The sequence below is a fragment of the Ahaetulla prasina genome, chromosome 1, assembly GCF_028640845.1.
Source record: "Ahaetulla prasina isolate Xishuangbanna chromosome 1, ASM2864084v1, whole genome shotgun sequence".
In the NCBI taxonomy this organism is placed as follows: Eukaryota; Metazoa; Chordata; class Lepidosauria; order Squamata; family Colubridae; genus Ahaetulla; species Ahaetulla prasina.
Window position 1 is genome coordinate 123,035,966 of NC_080539.1, and position 21,020 is coordinate 123,056,985.

Below are 21,020 nucleotides of genomic sequence, written 5' to 3' on the forward strand. Positions count from 1 at the left end.
TTAGCAGGTCAAATCAATCTGAAATCCAACCTGCGGATCCCTGGGTGGGACCCCCATTAAAAACATGGCCCTTCGGTATTCTAAAGAGAGAGAATAATTTCTGTCCACCCCTTTAGTTCAGTGGAGGTGACTTCTAAAAGTCTTTCCTAGGATACTGCGTTTTTTTGAGTGCCTCGAATCCATCTGGTTCCAAATAAAGAACCTGTTTTCAAATCCGATTGAAGCGGGACTCCAATGGAGTGAGGCCGTCAAGGTTGACTTCAGGTCTTCTCACAGTGATCAGAAGAACACCGAGAGCAATAGGGATAAGCTGCCATTTGGGGTGGGACCTCTATGGAATAAAGCAGGCGGGGATCGAAATTATTATGCCTCAATTTCCAACATTAGTCTCTTTCGCTGTGCTGCCCTAACAATCTGCTCCAATCTGGAAGCTGCCTTGGAGTCAGTGGTAACGGACATGATATTCCAGGGAAATATAGAGAATTGAAACTTCAAGGTTGGGATTTGCTGGTTTTGATTAAACATCCTTAAAGTGCAGCTTCAACAGTGGTGCTATTCTGGTCACGCTGCCTTCTCAAGTCCCACTGGCTTGCAGTAAAACTAGACTAGAACTCAGGGACCCTCTGGCTCCACCAGATTATCTCCACATAGAAAACCTGATCTGGGGAACAGTCTTTTGGCCCAGCCTTGTCTTGACCTGCTTGCCTTAGGTGAAAGAGTACTCCCCCTCCCCCAAGCAGAGGAATGTCAAGATTAGCCATTTAATTTAATGGCTTACCCTGGGATAAATTCCCATTTAAGGTTCCATCCAAAACCTTCAGCCTAGGGCAGCTTTCTCTAGCCTCTGACCCTTCACGATGAGGGACCCTCCATGCCACCATCCCTCAAAACAAGATGAAGATCGTGGCCTGGAGGGCCAGAAGTTGTTGAATGTTGGTTAGCTTGCTAACATAGTTGCCTATCTCTGCAGGCAAGGCAAACAAAAGCCTAATGGCCATTCACTGTATTCACACACACCACAGATTCACAAGACCTGAGTTCACAAAGGTAGTTCTCTACTTACAACTACAACTGAGCCCAAAATTTAAGTTGTTAAGTGAGTTTTGCCCCATTCAACAACCTCTCTTGACACAGTTGTGAAGTGAATCACTGCGAGTGTTAAATTAATGACACAGTTAAGTGAATCTGGCTTCCCCATTGACTTTTGCTTGTCATCTCTGCTCACATAAGGTGATCAAGTGACCAAGGACACTGCAACCATCATAAATATGAGTCAGTTGCCAAGCATCTGGATTTTGACCATGGGGATGCTGAAATGGTCCCCAAGTGTGGAAAACAGTCATAAGTCACTTTTTTCAGCGCCCTTGGAACTTTGAACAGTCACCAAATGACCTGTTGTAAATCGAGGAGTACCTGTAGAGTTAAATCCTAACCAGAGCATGTGCGAATCCAGTGTTTGAGTGAATGGAACCCGTTGGGCCATTAATTGTGTGGATCGGGGTCTTCCCTCGGGTGGTTCCCGGTCTTAAGCCTCTTCCCCCAGCCTCGGACCCAGGTGGCTAAACTGGTCCGAACCGGCAGCCCTGCCGCAAAACGCAGCAGCGCTCTTCTCCCCACGCTCCGCTTCCTTTCTTTCAGGTAGAGCTGACCGGCAACAGCATTTACGAATACATCCACCCGGCCGATCACGACGAGATGACCGCCGTCCTCACCGCTCATCAACCCTACCATTCCCACTTCGTTCAGGGTAGGACGCTCGGGGAAGGCGAGCGGGAGGGGCGAGGAAGGGTAAGGCGGCGATGGGGTAGAGCGAGCGAGCGAGCAGCTGACATGCGCATTGTGCTCCTTTGCCTCGCAGAGTACGAGATTGAGCGCTCCTTTTTCCTCCGGATGAAATGCGTCTTGGCCAAGAGGAACGCGGGCCTCACCTGTGGAGGCTACAAGGTAGGTAGTGGGGCGAGCGCCAACTGGTGGCCAATCTGAGAACTGCTGGAGCCCCTGCTGGCTTGAAGGTGAAAATATAAAGGCGCCTTCAAAAACTCCAAGTGATGGGGTCCTTGATGCTCTTTGAGCTTGGTGGTTTTCTTGCAGACGTTTCATTACCCAAACTAGATAACATCAGCGGTGCTATCCTAAGAGTGCTTTTTCAAGAGGCTTTCTGGTTTTTCTTTGAAGACGTTTCGCTTCTCATCCAAGAAGCTTCTTCAACTCTGAGAAGCGAAATGTCTTCAAAGAAAAACCAGAAAGTCCAGTTGCCTCTTGAAAAAGCACCTTTTGGACAACCATGACCTGGTTGATGAGAATTTCCATAGACATTGTCAGTACTAGTATGCTACTAACTCCAAGTATCCCCGGCTTGCCCAATTTGGTGCTCTCCATTAGCTTTGAAACAGCATATCCCTGCCATTGGAATCTGGCAGCTCTGAAAGTTGCCATCCCAGCCTATCTGGAAAGGGCCGGATTGGAGCAGTTTCCCTTTGACATCTTGAAGTTCAATCAATCAGAATAGAACTGAAAGGAATCTTGGAGGTTTTCTAGTCCAACCCACTGCTCAAGCAGGAAGACCCTACACCATTTCAGACAAGTAGCTGTCCAGTCTCTTCTTAAAAACCTTCAATGATGAAGCACCCACAACTTCTGAAGGCAAGCTATTTCACTGGTTAATAGTTCTCAGTGGAATAGAATAGAATAGAATAGAATAGAATAGAATAGAATAGAATAGAATAGAATAGAATAGAATAGAATAGTATTTTTTATTGGCCAAGTGTGATTGGACACACAAGGAATTTGTCTTGGTGCATATGCTCTCTGTGTACATAAAAAGATAAGATATGTTCATCAAGAATCATAAGGTATAACATTTATTGATACTCATAGGGTACAAATAAGCAATCAGGAAACAATATCAATATAAATCCTAAGGATACAAGCAGCAAAGTTACAGTCATACAGTCATAAGTGGAAGGAGATGGGTGGTGGAATGATGTTAGGAAGTTTCTCCTGAATTCCAAGTTGCTTCTCTCCTTGACTAGTTTCCATCTGTTGTTTCTTGTCTTGCCTTCTGGTGCTTTGGAGGATAAGTTATTGGTCCAGGTAATGGCTACATTCTTGTCCTGCAGATAGGAGGTTTTTCCTCCAAGACTTCATGCTAATTAAGATAAAGATGTTGCCCACACATGTTTAGGAGGAAGCACCACACTATGAAATTTATAACTGAGTAAACAGGCATAGGATTAGTTTGTAAAGCAACAATCCTCTGCATACTTGGGAGTAAGCCCCCTGAAATCCATTTAAGCCCCTGTGATTTCACTCAGCTTAAATTCAGGCAAATCTATACATCCCCAGCACAGAGAAAACAAGTTTGCCTTCTTCATTACAGTTATGGAGAAACCCTCAATGCACTGAATGGCTGTAGGCTTGAATGCTAAAAATCACTGGATGTGCACTCCAATTCCCAGGATTCTTATTTGGTAGGGAGATCCTAAAGAATTCATGTTCAGATAGTGACAGTTAATTTTAAAGGCTGAATATTGTGTTGTCAGTGGAAATTTTTTTCAGTGGAGACTGAAAATTAGAATTTTACTTAAGGCTACAACCTATGTAGTCAGTAATTTTATATTACCTGGCAGGGCTTGGGTCTGAACAGAGGCATAGAGGGTTGAGGGCTGAGTTTTAAAAACACTCCTGAAGAGGTTTTTGTCTAAGCCTCATTAATTGGAGGACATTCATTCATATCTGAAAGAAAGCCTATAAAATAATTATTTCCAAGAAAAAAAAAGATAGTGCTTAGAGAAGCCTTAGTGTATTTACTTGTTGAATGAAAATAACTGAATTGTCTAAGGGAGTCTATAGTATTTCTTGGGATTGGTTCTGTGCCAATCTTCTGTGGAAGTTTTTATTTATGTAGCTGAACCTCTCCTCTTGTTCCATATTGTCCCTCCAGCCATTAATATAGCCTGTCTCAAAACCCATGCAGTCCACTGAGCTGTTACAAAGCTGTAATCCTCTTGAATTTTTGCATATTAACATGCTTTTCTCCACTAACAGGAAAGATTCCCTCCAGACAGGTTACATTCACTGTAGCTCCTAAGGCTACGTTAAGCAGCTACCTTAAAAGCTGCTATGTTCACATTAGTAATTTACAGCAACTTATGGGCCATTCCTTCATTAGACATTAATAGCAAATTATAGCACACACCAACCATCACTGTGCTGATCTAAGGAAGGAAAGGAAAGAAAGTAGGTTTTATATCACCAGAATAATAGCTGGGTAATGTTTAGAAGAGCTATAAATTGCTGCTGAGGAAATGCCCTATAAAATCATTAGCGCCATGAATTTCTATAATGATGGCTAGATGACTTTGTTGCAAGCTGTGGTTTACAAAAAGGGAAAATGCTTAAGGTTGCAATTCTATATACAAATCCCATAGGATAGTTGGATTTATATCAAAATCAGTGTGCATAGGGGTTTTGTGCTGAAAATATCACTAGAAGTAATTGTTTTATTCCATGCTTGAGGGTAAAATAATACTTGTTGAGGCTCATTATTAGGATTGCTGAAACATGAGTGCATGCTATTTGATTGTTACTATATAGCTGAAGGCTGGTAGTGAATATAATTTAACTTCGTTCAGGGTGCACTAAAGGTGATTCTTTGGAAATATAAATAAATGTGTGAAGAGAGGAGCAATGAGAAGATACAAAATGGACCACAGGGTGCTCTCACTGAGAAGCATCGAAGTGTGGGGAGGAGATACCATCCATGTTCCTTTTGGAATCCCCCCCCCCTTCAGACATGCATGTCATTCTAGTGTGCCTGTCACGTGAAAAACCTGGTTAACCCTGTGATTGGGCCCTGATGCACCGTATTCTGCATAGTATTTGCCATGGCAGAAACCTGTAAGGGGGACTTGCTGTTATGTAGATCAGTAGGATCACCCACAGACCTGGTGAGCGATCCTACTGAGATCACACTTTGTCATGTGAACCCTTCTCACATTGACATGACTTTTTTTGTCTCTTGTCTCTTTGCCCCTGACAGGTGATTCATTGCAGCGGCTATCTAAAGATCCGCCAGTACAGTTTGGACATGTCTCCTTTTGATGGCTGCTACCAAAATGTTGGACTGGTGGCAGTGGGCCACTCCTTACCCCCCAGTGCTGTGACTGAGATTAAGCTGCACAGCAATATGTTTATGTTTCGGGCCAGCCTGGATATGAAGCTCATCTTCCTTGATTCACGGTAAATCATCACTTGATTTAGGGTTGTCAAACTCACGATCCATGGGCTGGATGTGTCATGCGCTGACCATCCTCACCCCCGTTTTAGCGAAGGGGAAAAAGTTGTGATACAACAGCGAGTTTGAGACCCCTGCTTTAGACCAACAATAGCCCAAATAAGATAAGGTGGCTGGTTGCCCTTCTCTTCTCTGAATCTTTTTGGGCTTCCATCTCACTCTAACACAGGTAGTCCTCAACATATGACCACAAATGAGCCCAAAATTTATGTTGGTAAGTGAGAAATTTGTTAAGTGAGATTTGCCCCATTTTACACCACATTTGTTGAATCACTGCAGTCCTTAAATTAGTAACAGAGTTGTTAAGTGAATCTGATGTCCCCGTTGACTTTGCTTGTCGGAAGGTCGGAAAAGGAGAATCCCGTGACTCCGGGACACTGCAAATGTCATTCATGTGAGCCAGTTGTCAATCATCCGAATGAAAATTATGTGAGCATGGGGATGCTGCAACTGTCATAAGTGGGAAAAACTGTCATCAGTCAGGTTTTCTTCTGTGCCATTGTAACTTCACACAGTCACTAAATGAACTGTTGTATGTCGAGGACAATCTGTACAGTAATAAGGTTGGTTTGCTTTGATTTTGATCTAGTCTGCTGGTAAGCTGAAGCTTATTGAGGGGTATTAACAAACCATGATTAAAAATCTGGCTTGGCACAATGCGAGAAGCCGATCTCATTCTCTGTCCTTCTCTCTCTCCCTTTCTCTCTTTCTGGGTAGGGTAGCTGAGCTGACGGGTTATGAACCTCAGGACTTGATTGAGAAGACACTGTACCACCATGTCCATGGCTGTGACACTTTCCATTTGCGCTGCGCTCACCACCTGCGTAAGGAGCCTCTTCCCTTTGAGCCTTTGAAGCCCTCAGCTGAGCCCTGTTTACTCAGAAGTAAGTCACACTGAGTTCAGAGGGACTTACTCCCAAAGTAAAGTGGGCTGACTGGCTGGGACTTTTCCAAGCAGAAGAGCAATTGAACTCACCTTTGCTAGTAAGACAGTCTCAACACAGAGTTGGAAAGAGATGGATAACAAAATCAAGATATATTTTTCAACAGGTTGATGAAAAAAGGGAGGGGAAGAAGGTGGGGAAGGGATAGATAGATTGCAAAGGTCAATAACTACTATGGTTCTAATCAGGCACACTTTGGAGAAGTTAGTAAGCCAAGTAAGCCAAGAAGTTAGCAAGCTCACATGAGCAAAGTCCCATCCTTTTATCTGCCTCTTGATGTTGCATGCGCATATAAAGAAGTGGGACTTTAAAAATCACCAGTTTTTAAAGTCCCACTGCTGCTTTCAATATGTTACACAAGAGTACATCCTCTTGTCATTTTCCCATCCATTGAGCACATGGCAGCAGAGGCTGGAGATGCAAGAAAAATATCAACTTTTAAATATATTTTATACAAGAAATGAATTTATTGCTTAAAGGAGAATTGCTTGATCTACTAAGAATTGTGTTGTTGGGCTCACAACTACTAAATTCCTAACATTACCTTTTCCATGCAGTATTTCCCTAGTACTGTACTATTACTAGCAGTAGACACTATGATTTCCGCTTGCTTCGATTTTTATATTTGGCTATATCCGCGGTGAACATTGGGATAATGACTTGTACTGACTTCTTAGAATCAATCCATTATTCTTGAAGTAATAGAAAGCCTATTGTCATGTCTATTATTATGACACAAATGGGTGACTCTAGAAGGTTATTTCACCAGTAGGGAAATAACAATCACAACAATGACAAAAACAGTTAATGTTTTATTTGGGAATTAACTTCAGTGAATTCAATGAGACACACTTCTAGCAATAGCAATAACACTTAGACTTACATACTGCTTCATAGTGCTTTACAGTCCTTTCTAAGTGGTTTATATTGTCAGCATATGGTCCCCAACAATCTGGGTCTTATTTTACTGACCTCAAAAGGAAGGAAGGCTGAGTCAATCTTGAGCAGGTCAGGACTGAACTGCTGGCAGTTGGCAGAATTAACCAGCAATTCTGCATCTCACTACTGCGCCACCATATAAACACTATGTATACAGTATGTATGTATGTATGTATGTATGTATGTATGTATGTATGTATGTATGTATGTATGTAAAACTGTAGGATGGACAGGGCACCATGTGTGGATAGGGGAGACCATGAATTCTACTCCCACCACAGTCACGAAATCCAGATTAATGACTTTGGGTCAATTGCTGTCTCTCAGCCCAAATTACCTCACAGAGTTGTTGTGAGGCAAATAGGAAGAGAAAGGTGTGTTGGATATGCTTGCAATCTTGAGTTGTTTATATAGTAATAATAAAGGTGGGATCTAAAGCAATCAATCCGTCAATACATAAATAATGATAGAAACAAATTATTCTACTGATTGCTACAGAAAGCTGCTGAGGAATCGTTCTCATATCCCCTAAATCTAAGAAAGCAGTGTCTGGTAAACATTTTCATATACCATATATTTGTAACATTACCTTTGTCTACAGCTCAGAGTTGAGGCAGCTTAAAATCATATTTAGCTATTCCGGTTTTGAAGTAGGGTTTCCCATCTTTTGCCAACTGTTATTTTGCCATGGACGTGATCTGGCACACTTTTTAAAATGACAATAGCTTGAAATGCTAATTATGTGGTGCATTATTTGAATTAGAAAGACGGGGCGGGGGAGTTGCATGGCCATACAGTTTACTGTTTTTATGACTGCTGGTGGCGGTGGAGGATCAGTAGCATTGTTTTCGCTTACTTAGTTGACAAGTAAAACATGGAGCTTGCTTGCTATTAGTTGCTCCTTACCCGTCATCATCTACCCATCCTCTACATCTACAATCTATCAGCAGGGTTGGGTTTTCTGGTTTTTTGTTTTGTTTTTGATATTCAAAAGAATGCTGGACTGTGTCCCAAAACAGTACAATAGGCAGGTTTCTAGATGAGGAATACCTCTGCACCTGTAACCTGTTAGTTGGGCAACATGCTATGTGACTTAAATCACCTTTTCACCCAACTTTCTCCCCACCCCATACACATATTAAAGAAAGCAATTTTTTATTGTTTATCTCATTGGTAGGTGATGCTTAGTGGGTAAGAAAATCTGCTATTCCAATTCATCTTTAAAAAATGCCAGTTTGAGAAAGCTTATGAAGTTTTACTAATATTCAAGGTTACTTTTACAAGAAACAGAGAGGGAGGGAAGGAGAGAGGGAGGGAGAGGGAGGGAGGGAGGGAGTGGGGGGGACAGGACAGAGTATGGTTCCAAGAGGATTTGTTAACAGGTTTTTCCAAAGAACCTGAGACCTATTAAGGAAATGCAATAATCAGCTCCACTTCTTAGAAAGTTTATTTTCAGCAAGCAATAAACACGCATGTTCCCCTGCCCCTGATTTTGCTCTGTTCTATGTTCTATGATATGCATGAGAATACTGCATGAGACTGATTTGAAAGTGGCCTCTATGGAGTAACATCTCAATTTTAAAAGAGCTATTATAGCGAGATCCTTGTTGATTCAGAACTGTTTAAATCAAGGGAGGTTTTGGATTTTGGTCATTCTTGCTTTCTTACAACTCACTCCGATGACTAAAATCTATTTTATACTGTAACTACATGCACAATAGAATAATACCATTGATTTTACCTTAAACCCCTGGTAAACGAGTCTAGGATAGCTTTTCAGGTTAGTTTAGGATATACTTTCCCAAAGAAAGTTGCTTCACTGCTTTCCATAGTTTGCCATTCCCCTTCTTGAGTTCTGTGTCTTTTGTCTTCTGCCATACTGTAAGTGGAAAAACAGCAGGTAAAACCTCTTCTAATGTTTCAACGCCACATGTAGGAAAAGTGATCGCATGAGAGTTAAGATACCATCTAGAATTAACAAGGCAGTTTAAAGTCTGAAGCCTTTTTTTTTTGCTTTATGCATATGTGATACCTTTAATTTTTGAAGTCCTATGTATAATACATGTACCTCAACCATCTTTTAAGTATACAAGATTCAGAATGACATGAAAAATGCTCTTTTTCTAGTCCTTTCAAATCTCTTGCAAAACCAGGTTCATTTCAATGCTTCATTTTATAAGTAAAATTGAGACCAGGAAAGAATTTATATTACACATTTAATGCCCTGTAAAATAGAGAATTATGCTGGCCATTTACTGAAGAGAATGGATCATCTACTTACAGAAACTGCTGCATTGAACTTCCCTTCTAAAGAAAATCAAGTACTGTCCAGGACAATTTAATACTGTAGACACTAGAAAATCTGAAGCCATTGTATTGATTAACAAAAGGTATTTGCAAAAATAGCTCTTTGAGTACTTAAATTGCCTGCTGTTTCTGTTACTGTCATTACATAATTGCATTCTGAAACATCATCTTGTAATTGATGAATAATTATCTGGTCTGGTGCTGCAATTTTATAGATAACTTTAGATAACTATAAATAACTTTTAGATAACTAAAATCCCTCAATCTGTTGGGATTTACCTCTGTTACACAGAAACATAGATTTCTGATACATAGTTCTGAGGCATAGATTTCTACTATAGGTAGTCTTCTACATATTAGTTTCTTCAATTTGGAGCCCTCCAGATGTATTGGATTACAACTCCCAGTAAATTGGTAAGCACCAAGTTGAGGAGCGGCAGGTACTCTGTAAATACGAGATTGAGTCTCATTGAACTCACTGCAGTTTACTTCTTAGCAGTCATGTATGGAATCACATTGTTAATAATCATTTATGGTTACTATGCTCTTCATGGAACAAATTGACTTTGCAGAACCCCTCTGATAGCAACAGTGAAGGGCATGGCTACGTAGAAAACAAACAGGTGGGGATAAGCAGAATTCCTTTTTGAAAAGTAAATTAGCTTATGTACTGTATAGAATGCATTGATGGTCTTTCCATAACGTTTTTATTTTCATGAAGCCTGTTATTGATTGGTTGGCTAGAAGGTTTTGAAGGGATTGATACAAACAAAAGTTGGTTTGAACTGGAGGTCTCCAAGCTTTCCAGAATATTAATAAAATGTCAACGAAGCATTGATAAAGTGGAGCCTTTACAATGCAATGTTAGAGGGTCAGGACTAGGACCAGGGATGGTATTCACTTATCTTTGCTACTGGTCCACAAATGAGACTTCTGCGCATGTGCAGAGAGTAAAAAATGGGACGTGATGATGTCCGGGTGGGTGGGTGGAGCCTCCTGCAGCAGCCACTACCGGTTTGTCCGGTAGAAACAGCTGAATACCACCACTGACTAGGACTGTGTCGATTCAAGTACAAGCCCACCTTAAATCATGGAAGCTCATTAGGAGATTTGGTCAGTTGGTAGAAAGGAATACAAAATATGTTCCTCAAGCTCCTGGAGAAGAAAAACAAAACCACAAGATATAAATCATTATGAGTATCATGGTCTATATGCTGGTCTTCTGCCCTGAGAGAACAGACTCTGCGATATCCCTTCCTTAATTAAATATGCTACTGTTTTCTTTTTCAGTGCTAGTGAAAGGGCAAGTCACCACTAAATATTACCGTTTCCTGGCCAAACAAGGTGGCTGGGTCTGGGTGCAGAGCTACGCCACCATCGTTCACAACAGCCGGTCTTCCCGGCCGCATTGCATCGTCAGCGTCAACTATGTGCTCACGTAAGTCCATGTTCTGGAAGCTCCATGGTACTTCTCAAAAGAGGGGCACCTGAGTGCTGGCAGAAGCCTGGAGATACCAGACATCCAGGTTTGGAATGCATTAAGTGCAGGTGGGGCAGTTGCTTCAGAGCTGGATTGCATAAAAAAAAAATGAGCTACTTTTCCTTTGCCTGTCATGGGAACACTTTAAGTAGGGCCATAAAAAAAGACCAATATTTCAATCCTCCCCTCCCACCCAAATCCACTTTGGCTGAAGTTTTTAGTTCATGGGTACCGCCCTTTCTAGGAGTTTGGCCAGGATATCTGAAGTTCTTTCATCTGTCTGAAAGCTTTCCTTTCCTGTCTTCTTCTGTTCTCCTAGAGGGAAAGGAGCAAGATTTAGAGCTTTGTCACCCTTCATGTTTGCTCACTTTCTGCCTTCTTATAGCTGAAGGGGCACCCTGCATTAAATAAAATCTAATGTAGCGTAAAAGAAAGGTTTCAAAGTACGGAGTTATTTATACTTAACAAACAGGACATCTGTTTTTCTTTTTCTATGAAACAGGGGGTCAGAACCTGGGAGTTTGAAGTTCTTAATTTTATCCAGAGTATCTATCAAAGCTTTGTGATTTCTTTCTTGTTCAAAGGGATGGAGCATTAGATGGAGAGAGGAAAGGGGTAGGGAAAAGGTTGAGGTGACTAGAAGGGATTCAGTTAGCAAACAATAGCCCATAAGAAAAACAATTTCCTTGCAGGGCAAGGAAAGAGCATTGAAAATGTTGAAAATGCCCCATATCCTATCATAATTAACAATTTAGGCAGTGCTAGGAGTGAATGTCTGCACAACTGTACTTGCAGAGAGAATGTGAAATTATCCTGTTTCCCTGAAAATAAGACATCTCCTGATAATAAGTCCAATTGGGCTTTTGAGCACATACGCTAAAATGAGCACCACCCCCCTCTGAAAATAAGCCCTCTGTGAAAATATTTAACCACATGTGCAGCCGATCCCCACCATTTCCTCTGGTTAGGGTTAGGGAGACAGAGCTGGAAATCAGGTAAGACGACAAGAGGAGCCCTGTCTTGCTCCATGTGCCCCAAAATAATAAGACCTCCCCAAAAATAAGGCCAAGTGCTTATTTCGGGGTTCAAAAAAAGTCTTATTTGGGGGAAAACATGGTTTATGCAAATTTCTGTCTTTCATTCTCCCTCTCAAAAGTCTCTCTGATATAGCTATTTTTCCTCTTTTATTCCATGGATCCTGGTTGCTAAAGAACAATGAATGCATTAGAGTCCCATTTTCCTTTCTAATTTCTATTTGAATGCATGATGGTTAGTGTATGAAGACAGATAGTGAGATGATAGAGTAGGAACATTTAGCAATATATGAACCATGGTAGTTATGATACCATTGGCACCTCAATTTAAAAATCCACGTTATGTATTGAAAAAACAAAAACAGCCTGGACCTTAAAAGATAGCTAAATCTCATAGATCTCCATGTTCTTGCATAAGATTTCAAGAAGAAATGGATATTTAGGTGTTTTTTAAAAAAATAATAATAGGTATTTTCTTTTAAAATTTTCTTTTCAATGGTTTGTTGCCTGGACACTGTGAAAAATTGTACAGTTTTTCAGGGTCTGAAAAAGATGCTGGCTTGGCTATAACATGTCACTAAAACTCAGCTGACCTTGGCTGATCCCCAAACAATTCGGCAGTTAGTATTTAGTATTAGTATTTAACGTAAATGTGAAACCTTAAGTTGTTAGTTAACTACCCTAGGACTTTATGCTAACCGGAAATATAAAGATTTATTTTAGAAGACAGCTGTAGCTATTGCTGCTAAGAAAGCTACATGGTTATCTTCATAAAGTCATCAAGAATCAAGGAAATCTCTGCCTTTGTAGACGCTGACGGAAGTATATAGATTGATTAAGCAGATCAACCTTATCACATAAATATTGTGTGCTGGATCTTCTGTCACCTTAGGGCCAAGCAGTGGTGGGATTCAGCCAGTTCGCACCACTTCGGGAGAACTGGTTGTTAACTTTCAGAGCAGTTTGGCAAACTGGTTGTTGGAAGAAATCATTAGGGCAGAGAACCAGTTGTTAAATTACTTGAATCCCACCACTGGGGCCAAGATAGGTTGTTATAGAAAGTCATATAGGAAGTCATTGTGTTGTTCAGTTTAGTTACATATGGGGATATTCTGCCAGTGCATTTTACAACAATCCATACACTGTAGGTAGGATTACCTACCTACCATCAAAGAGTAACTGAGAGCACTCAACCCAGCATACTTATCCTTTGTATGATCTTCCTTCTCATTCTCAACTTCTCGTTCTGGAAGTCCCACATTTCTCATGGCTAATCAAAAGCTGTATAAGAAGGGGCAGTCCGAATATCTGGGAGAAAACTATTCCAGGGCTGTGAGGTTTTACTGAGAAAGCATGACATGATCTTGGGGCCTGTCTGTGCAAGACTGTCAGCAACTAGTGGGAGAGGAAATGTTGCACCTGAAACTGGATGTAATTAGTAAAGTTTGAGAGATGGGGGGGAGGGAGGCATACAACTTTAATAAATAAAATAGATAAAAGTTTGTAGATTTCCTTCACTTTCCCACCTTTTCTCACTTAGAGAAAAGATGGGAAAGTGCAGAGATTGGGGAAATATGCTCTAATTTTTTATGCAAACCTTTCCCTACCTCCCTTTCTTGGGTTAATTTAATAACTGGTTTAATAGTCCCAAAGAAGTTTTTTACAAATGGCAAATGGACTTTGTTGTTTTTTCCTTGAAGATTCTCATCCAAGGAGCTTCTGATTTCAGAAATCAGAGCTGAAGAAATTTCTTGTATGAAAAGTGAAAGGTTTTCAAGGAAAAAAACAAGGAAGTCCAGTTGCCTTTTGAAGGGGGGGGGGAAACACTTCTGGGACAACCATGTCCTGGATTATTGATAATCTCCATATAACAGGTTTAATAGTGTTTTTAAAGAGAGCCATCATGTTTGCTAATCTTCCATATTGTTTGTCTTGATTCATTTTTTATGTGAAGTGGAGTAAAGAACAGACAATATCACAAAACACTTCTGCTCCTTTGCTTGTTTGTACCCTGTGATATCATCAGCTTCTGTAACTTTCCTACTTTTAAAATTGTTATTATTTATTTATTTTATTTATTTCGTCAAGCATGTATTTTATGACAGATACAAGTGTAAACATAATTATAAATACATGAAAAGGAAATGAATAAAAGAAAACATTAGGACAGGGACGGTAGGCACGCTGGTGCACTTATGCACGCCCCTTACAGACCTCTTAAGAATGGGGTGAGGTCAGTGGTGGGATTCAGCCAGTTTGCACCACTTCAGGAGAACCGGTTGTTAATTTTCTGAGCAGTTTGGCAAACTGGTTGTTGAAAGAAATCATTAGGGCAGAGAACCGGTTGTTAAATTACATGAATCCCACCACTGGGTGAGGTCTACAGTAGACAGTCCAAGATTAAAGTTTTGGGGATTTGGAGAAGAAACCACAGAGTTTCTTTGATGCTTTTAACTGAAAATTTATTTATTTATTTATTTATTTATTTGATTTTTATACCGCCCTTCTCCCGAAGGACTCAGGGCGGTGTACAGGCAACAATAAAATACAAAACACCACAATATACAATTTAAAATTAAAAAACTTATTATAATTAGCCTAGAACCTTAAAATTTATAAAACCAAACCCCATTTAAAATTAATAGAAAATTTATAATAGAAAAAACCAATAAAATTTATGTAATTTAAAATTTAAAATATAAAATTTAAAATTTAGGCCAGCCCCGCGCGAATAAAAAGGTATGTCTTCAGTTCGCGGCGGAAAGTCCGAAGGTCAGGTATTTGACGTAAGCTTGGGGGAAGCTCGTTCCAAAGTGTGGGAGCCCCCACAGAGAAGGCCCTTCCTCTGGGGGCCGCCAGCCGACATTGTTTGGCGGACGGCACCCTGAGAAGTCCCTCTCTGTGAGAGCGTACGGGTCGGTGGGAGGCATGTGGTAACAGCAGGCGGTCCCGTAAGTACCCAGGCCCTAAGCCATGGAGCGCTTTAAAGGTCGTAACCAACACCTTAAAGTGCACTCGAAAGGCCACAGGTAGCCAGTGCAGTCTGCGCAGGAGCGGTGTTACATGGGAGCTACGCGTAGCTCCCTCTATCACCCGCGCAGCTGCATTCTGGACTCACTGAAGCCTCCGAGTGCACTTCAAGGGGAGCCCCATGTAGAGAGCATTACAATAATCCAAGCGAGAGGTAACGAGCACGTGAGTGACTGTGCACAAGGCATCCTGATCAAGGAAGGGGCGCAACTGCCGAACCAGGCGGACCTGGTGGAAGGCCCTCCTGGAGACGGCCGTCAAATGATCTTCAAACGACAGCCGGTCATCCAGGAGGACACCTAAGTTGCGCACTCTATCCTTTGGGGCCAATAACTCGCCTCCAACAGTCAACCGTGGTTGCAGTTGACTGAATCGGGATGCCGGCATCCACAGCCACTCCGTCTTGGAGGGATTAAGCTTGAGCCTGTTTCTCCCCATCCAGACCCGTACGGCTTCCAAACACCGGGACAGCACTTCAACAACTTCATTGGGGTGGCCCGGGGTGGAAAAGTACAGCTGGGTGTCATCAGCGTACTGTTGGTATCTCACCCCGAAGCCACTGATGATCTCACCCAGCGGCTTCATATAGATGTTGAACAGCAGGGGCGAGAGAATCGACCCCTGCGGGACCCCACAAGTGAGGCACTTCGCGGCCGACCTCTGCCCCCCTGTCAACACCGTCTGCGACCGGTCGGAGAGATAGGAGGAGAACCACCGATACACGGTGCCTCCCACTCCCAATCCCCCCAACCGGCGCAGCAGGATACCATGGTCGATGGTATCAAAAGCCGCTGAGAGATCTAATAGGACCAGGGCAGAGGAGTACCCCCTGTCCCTGGCCCGCCAGAGATCATCCACCAATGCGACCAAAGCTGTTTCCGTGCTGTATCCGGGTCGAAAGCCGGACTGGAACGGGTCTAGATAGACGGCTTCATCCAGGTATTGGGGTAGCTGTCGCCACACCTCTCCCTCCAACCCTCGCAACAAAGCGAAGGTTGGAGACTGGACGATAGTTACCCAAAATAGCTGGGTCCAGGGAGGGCTTCTTGAGGAGGGGTCTCACCACCGCCTCTTTCAAGGCGGCAGGGAAAACCCCTTCCAACAAAGAAGCGTTGATAATCCTCTGGAGCCAGCCTCGTGTCACCTCCTGAGTGGCCAGTACCAGCCAGGAAGGACACGGGTCCAGTAAACATGTCGTGGCGTGAAGCCTCCCCAACAACCTGTCCACGTCCTCGGGAGCCACAGGGTCAAACTCATCCCAAACCGGTTCAACAAGACGTGTCTCCTCTCCCTCGCTTGGATCATCCCAATTTCGGGCCAGACCGTCCCGGAGCTGAGCGATTTTATCGTATAGATAACCACTAAACTCCTCGGCACGTCCCTGCAAAGGGTCATCCCGCACCTCCTGATGAAGGAGGGAGCGGGTCACCCGAAACAGGGCGGCCGGGCGGTTATCTGCCGACGCAATGAGGGTGAAGGCGTAGGAACGCCTCGCCTCCCTCATTGCCACCAGGTAGGTCCTAGAATAGGACCTAACTAGTGTCCGATCAGCTTCGGAACGACTGGACCTCCAAGTGCTCTCTAGGCGTCTTCTCCGGCGTTTCATCTCCCTCAGCCCCTCAGAGAACCAAGGGGCCGGACGAGATCTGCGCCGGGTCAGAGGCCGCAAAGGCGCGACACGGTCCAGGGCCCCAGCCGCGGCCTGTTCCCAGGCCGCGACTAGTTCCTCGGTCGTGCCGCGGGCCAGATCCTCAGGGAATGGCCCAAGCTCCGTCAGGAACCTCTCAGGGTCCATCAGGCGCCTGGGACGGAACCAACATATAGGCTCCGTCTCCCTGCGGTGGTGAGTGGCGGTCCGGAAGTCTAGGCGAAGGAGAAAATGATCAGACCATGACATAGGTTCTGTCACTAAATCACCTAACTCCAGATCATTTAGCCACTGTCCAGAGATATAAATCAGATCCAGCGTGCCTCCCCCCATGTGTGTAGGGCCATGATTTACTCGAATCAGGTCCAAGGCCATCATGGAAGCTTGGAACTCCCGAGCTGCAGTCGATAACAAGCCGGCTGATGGTAGGTTGAAATCCCCCATGACTATAAGTCTGGGGGTCTCAACCGCCACCGCGGCAAGTACCTCCAACAGCTCGGGCAGGGCTGTGGTCACGCAGCAAGGAGCCAGGTACGCGATCAACAAGCCCAACTGATTCCTATGGCCCCACCTTACATAGAGGGATTCACAGCCGGCAATCTGAGGAACAGTGACCTCCCTTGGCGCTAGATCTTCCTTAATGACAACCGCCACCCCTCCACCCCTACCTTGGACCCTCGGCTGATGAAATGCTCGGAAACCTGGAAATACGGCGAAATGAGAATGTCAGTGGTCTCAAGTACAGGCAGCTATCACAGAATATCAATTTCTTAAGGGAGAGATGCACAATGTAAGATGTAGAAAGTCCAATTAAAATAAATAAATAACAGCAGCTAAAAGACTCAGAGAGCAAAGAATATAGAATTTGGAGACTATTTATTTATTGATATTTATACACCTTCTGGGTATTGTACAGTTAAAAATGATAAATCATTTTTAAAAAGTTAAGTGAAAAAGGATAGCATTGAACATAAGTATAGAGTATACCCCAATGGATATGACAACAGTCTATCCCAGAGACAGATTTTTAAAGATGGTTTAAAAATTTGTAAAATCAGGTTAATTTGAATCCTGAATGCGAAATTTAGGGACATACATAATTGATAAGCCAGAGTTTGTCCAGTTCAGGTTGAACTTGCATTTATCCTGCTTCTCTTTTATTACTTTAATAGGCATTTTTGGACACTGTGTAACTAATTCTGAGTCCAGTAACATTGTCCTTTCCTCAGTCAGATCTTCCAACCTAGTCCTGACATTTGGATTTTGCAATATTTTAAAAGAGCTCCTCCTACCATTCTCACACCCCAAATCCTTTCAATTATTATATTATTATTATTATTATTATTATTATTATTATTATTATTATTATTATTATTATTATTATTATTATTATTATTATTATTAATTCAATTTTTATACCGCCCTTCTCCCGAAGGACTCAGGGAGGTGTACAGCCAAGATAAAACAAAACGGTACAAAAATATACAATTAAAATACAAATTAAAAAACTTATTATATAATTGGCCTAAAAACTTTAAAAATATATATAAAACTAAAAACCCCTTAAAATTAGTAATAAATTTAAAACCAATAAAATTTAGGCCAGCCCCGCGCGAATAAATAGATGTGTTTTCAATTTGCGGCGGAAGGTCCGAAGGTCAGGTATTTGGCGTAAACCCAGGGGAAGTTCGTTCCAGAGGGTGGGAGCCCCCACAGAGAAGGATCTTCCCCTGGGGGCTGCCAGCCGACATTGCTTGGCGGACAGCACCCTGAGAAGTCCTTCTCTGTGAGAGCGCACGGGTCGGTGGGAGGCATGAGGTAACAGCAGGCGGTCCCGTAAGTACCCAGGCCCTAAGCCATGGAGCACTTTAAAGGTAGTAACCAAAACCTTAAAGTGCACCCGAAAGGCCACAGGTAGCCAGTGCAGTCTGCTCAGGAGCGATGTTACATGGGAGCTACGCGAAGCTCCCTCTATCACCCGCGCAGCTGCATTCTGGACTAACTGAAGCCTCCGGGTGCACCTCAAGGGGAGCCCCATGTAGAGAGCATTACAATAATCCAAGCGAGAGGTAACGAGCGCATGAGTGACTGTGCACAAGGCATCCCGATCAGGAAGGGGCGCAACTGCCGAATCAGGCGAACCTGGTGGAAGGCCCTCCTGGAGACGGCCGTCAAATGATCTTCAAACGACAGCCGTTCATCCAGGAGAACACCTAAGTTGCGCACCCTATCCTTTGGGGCCAATAACTCGCCTCCAACAGTCAGCTGCGGCTGCAGCTGACTGAATCGGGGTGCCAGCATCCACAACCACTCCGTCTTGGAGGGATTACGTTTGAGCCTGTTTCTCCCCATCCAGACCCGTACGGCTTCCAAACATCGGGACAGCACTTCAACAGCTTCAATTGCTAAGCCAGGTAAACAATTCAATTGAGGTGATCTGTTCAGAAGTGGGTTTCATCAGGTTCTGATCAGTTCTGGAGAACTGGTAGTGGAAATTTTGAGTAGTTCAGAGAACCGGTAGTAAAAATTCTGACCACCCCCACCCCAATCTATTCTCTGCCTCTCAAGTCCCAGCTGATTGGGAGGAAATTGGGATTTTACAGTAACCTTCCCCTGGAGTGGGGTGGGACTGGAGATTTTCCAGTATCCTTCTCCTGCCATGCCCACCAAGCCATGCCCACCAACACACCCACAGAACTGGTAGTAAAAAGTGTTGAAACCCACCACTGGATCTGTTGATATCATTCTCTGACACAAGCTGCATGCTGACTTAGCCCGGGCATTATTTACTGCGAGAGACATTCTGGAAATTATTGATATAACACAAAAAGTACATCATAATATATCTCCTATTAAGAAACACATTCCAGTGTCCCAGAACTGTAGAACATATTCCCAATAAATGTATATAGAATTACAGTTGTAGAAATCATTGGTACAATATTATGTGCTGAGTGGATTGGGTTTTCCCCCTTTGTTATAAAGTACCATACATTTTCACCTTACTTACTAGTCTTTGAGGAATAGTTCTGCCTTACATGTATGATTAAAGTAAATATGTTTTAATATAAAATGAATATAAAAATACATTTATGATTCGTAATCATCATCCATTAATAGGCTGAGTGAGTAATTGCAGATTGCAAAGACACTGAATAATACTGGTTGAGTAATATTGGCCAGATAATTAATTTTGTTTTGTTTTTTTGCATTTTGATGAGAGCTGTTTTTATTTTGAATACTGTATTTTGTAATTATTATACTGTAATTATACTGTAATTATACTGTATTTTGTAATTAGTCCCATTTATTGGCTGTTATCCATACATAGGCTGAGGAGGCAGTTATTAACCTTTAGTTCAGGAAAACTTATATTTGTGAACATTGTATGATGACGTTCCAACATTTGCCCCAGTATTTAATCACACTCATTTGTTTCCCTGCTCAAAAATATTTCTGATGATTTCTTTTCTCCATAACAATTTCTCCATTTCACATAAACAACCTCTTCCCTTCGTCTGTATAAGCCCTTTGCAAGTTCTGTATAAATATGAAAAAAATGCTAAAAACTGGCTATTAACCAAATAAATAAAAATGTGTTTACACACAAACACATACTATGCTAGTAGGTTCAGAATGAATACATATAAACATATGGAAGTAAATTCTTAATGGATTAAAGTCTCATAATACTGTAGATTAAAGTACCAAATTGCTGGTACAGAAACAGTTTTATATGATCCACGGTACTTTTATTTCATAGAGAAGAGATCAAAGCAATTGAGACCATCAGGTCTGTGTTATTGTTGAGGACCAACTTTGAACAGCCTTCATATGCATCAAAATATGAGCTGTTAAATTAATATATATTTATTATATACAGACACAAGGCTAAAACATTCTCAGTGTGTTGTGTCTGTCTTATACACTGAAGGCATATCTTCTTGAAACAAGCTTTTTTAAAAAGATCACTATTAAGCAATATTCTACACTTGTGCGGAATCATTTTCAAAGTTTGCATAGCCTTACTAGGAACATTCGTCTAAAGGATTTTGGCTGTGTGCTTTATGATCACTGTCACAAGGATAAGGACCTTTTGATGATGTTAAGAAACTGAACTGATGCTAAAGGATTCCATTGTAGTATTATTATCTAGTGTAGGGACAAATGCCACATTGTGAATAGTCCACAGTGATACCATTCAAACCAGTCAATTTAGCCATCTCTGCTAACTCCATCAATTTTTGCAGTCAGTCAACCATTGTGGGGATCAAGGTAACCTTCCATTTCTGTGTGTAGAGTAGTCTTGCTGCCATCAACATATGTAACATCAAGGTTCCAA

The 21,020-nt window shown here is 42.3% G+C and overlaps 1 protein-coding gene across 1 annotated transcript in view; it reads left to right on the plus strand.

The window, feature by feature from the left end:
- The window catches only part of SIM1 (SIM bHLH transcription factor 1), an 86,211-nt gene that overhangs the window by 32,401 nt on the left and 32,790 nt on the right, over window positions 1-21,020 (plus strand). The window contains exons 4-8 of the mRNA XM_058174783.1: window positions 1,639-1,747; window positions 1,859-1,944; window positions 5,042-5,241; window positions 6,014-6,120; window positions 10,777-10,924. Coding sequence (XP_058030766.1) covers window positions 1,639-1,747; window positions 1,859-1,944; window positions 5,042-5,241; window positions 6,014-6,120; window positions 10,777-10,924 — 650 coding nt within the window. The remainder of the gene's footprint in view (window positions 1-1,638; window positions 1,748-1,858; window positions 1,945-5,041; window positions 5,242-6,013; window positions 6,121-10,776; window positions 10,925-21,020) is intronic.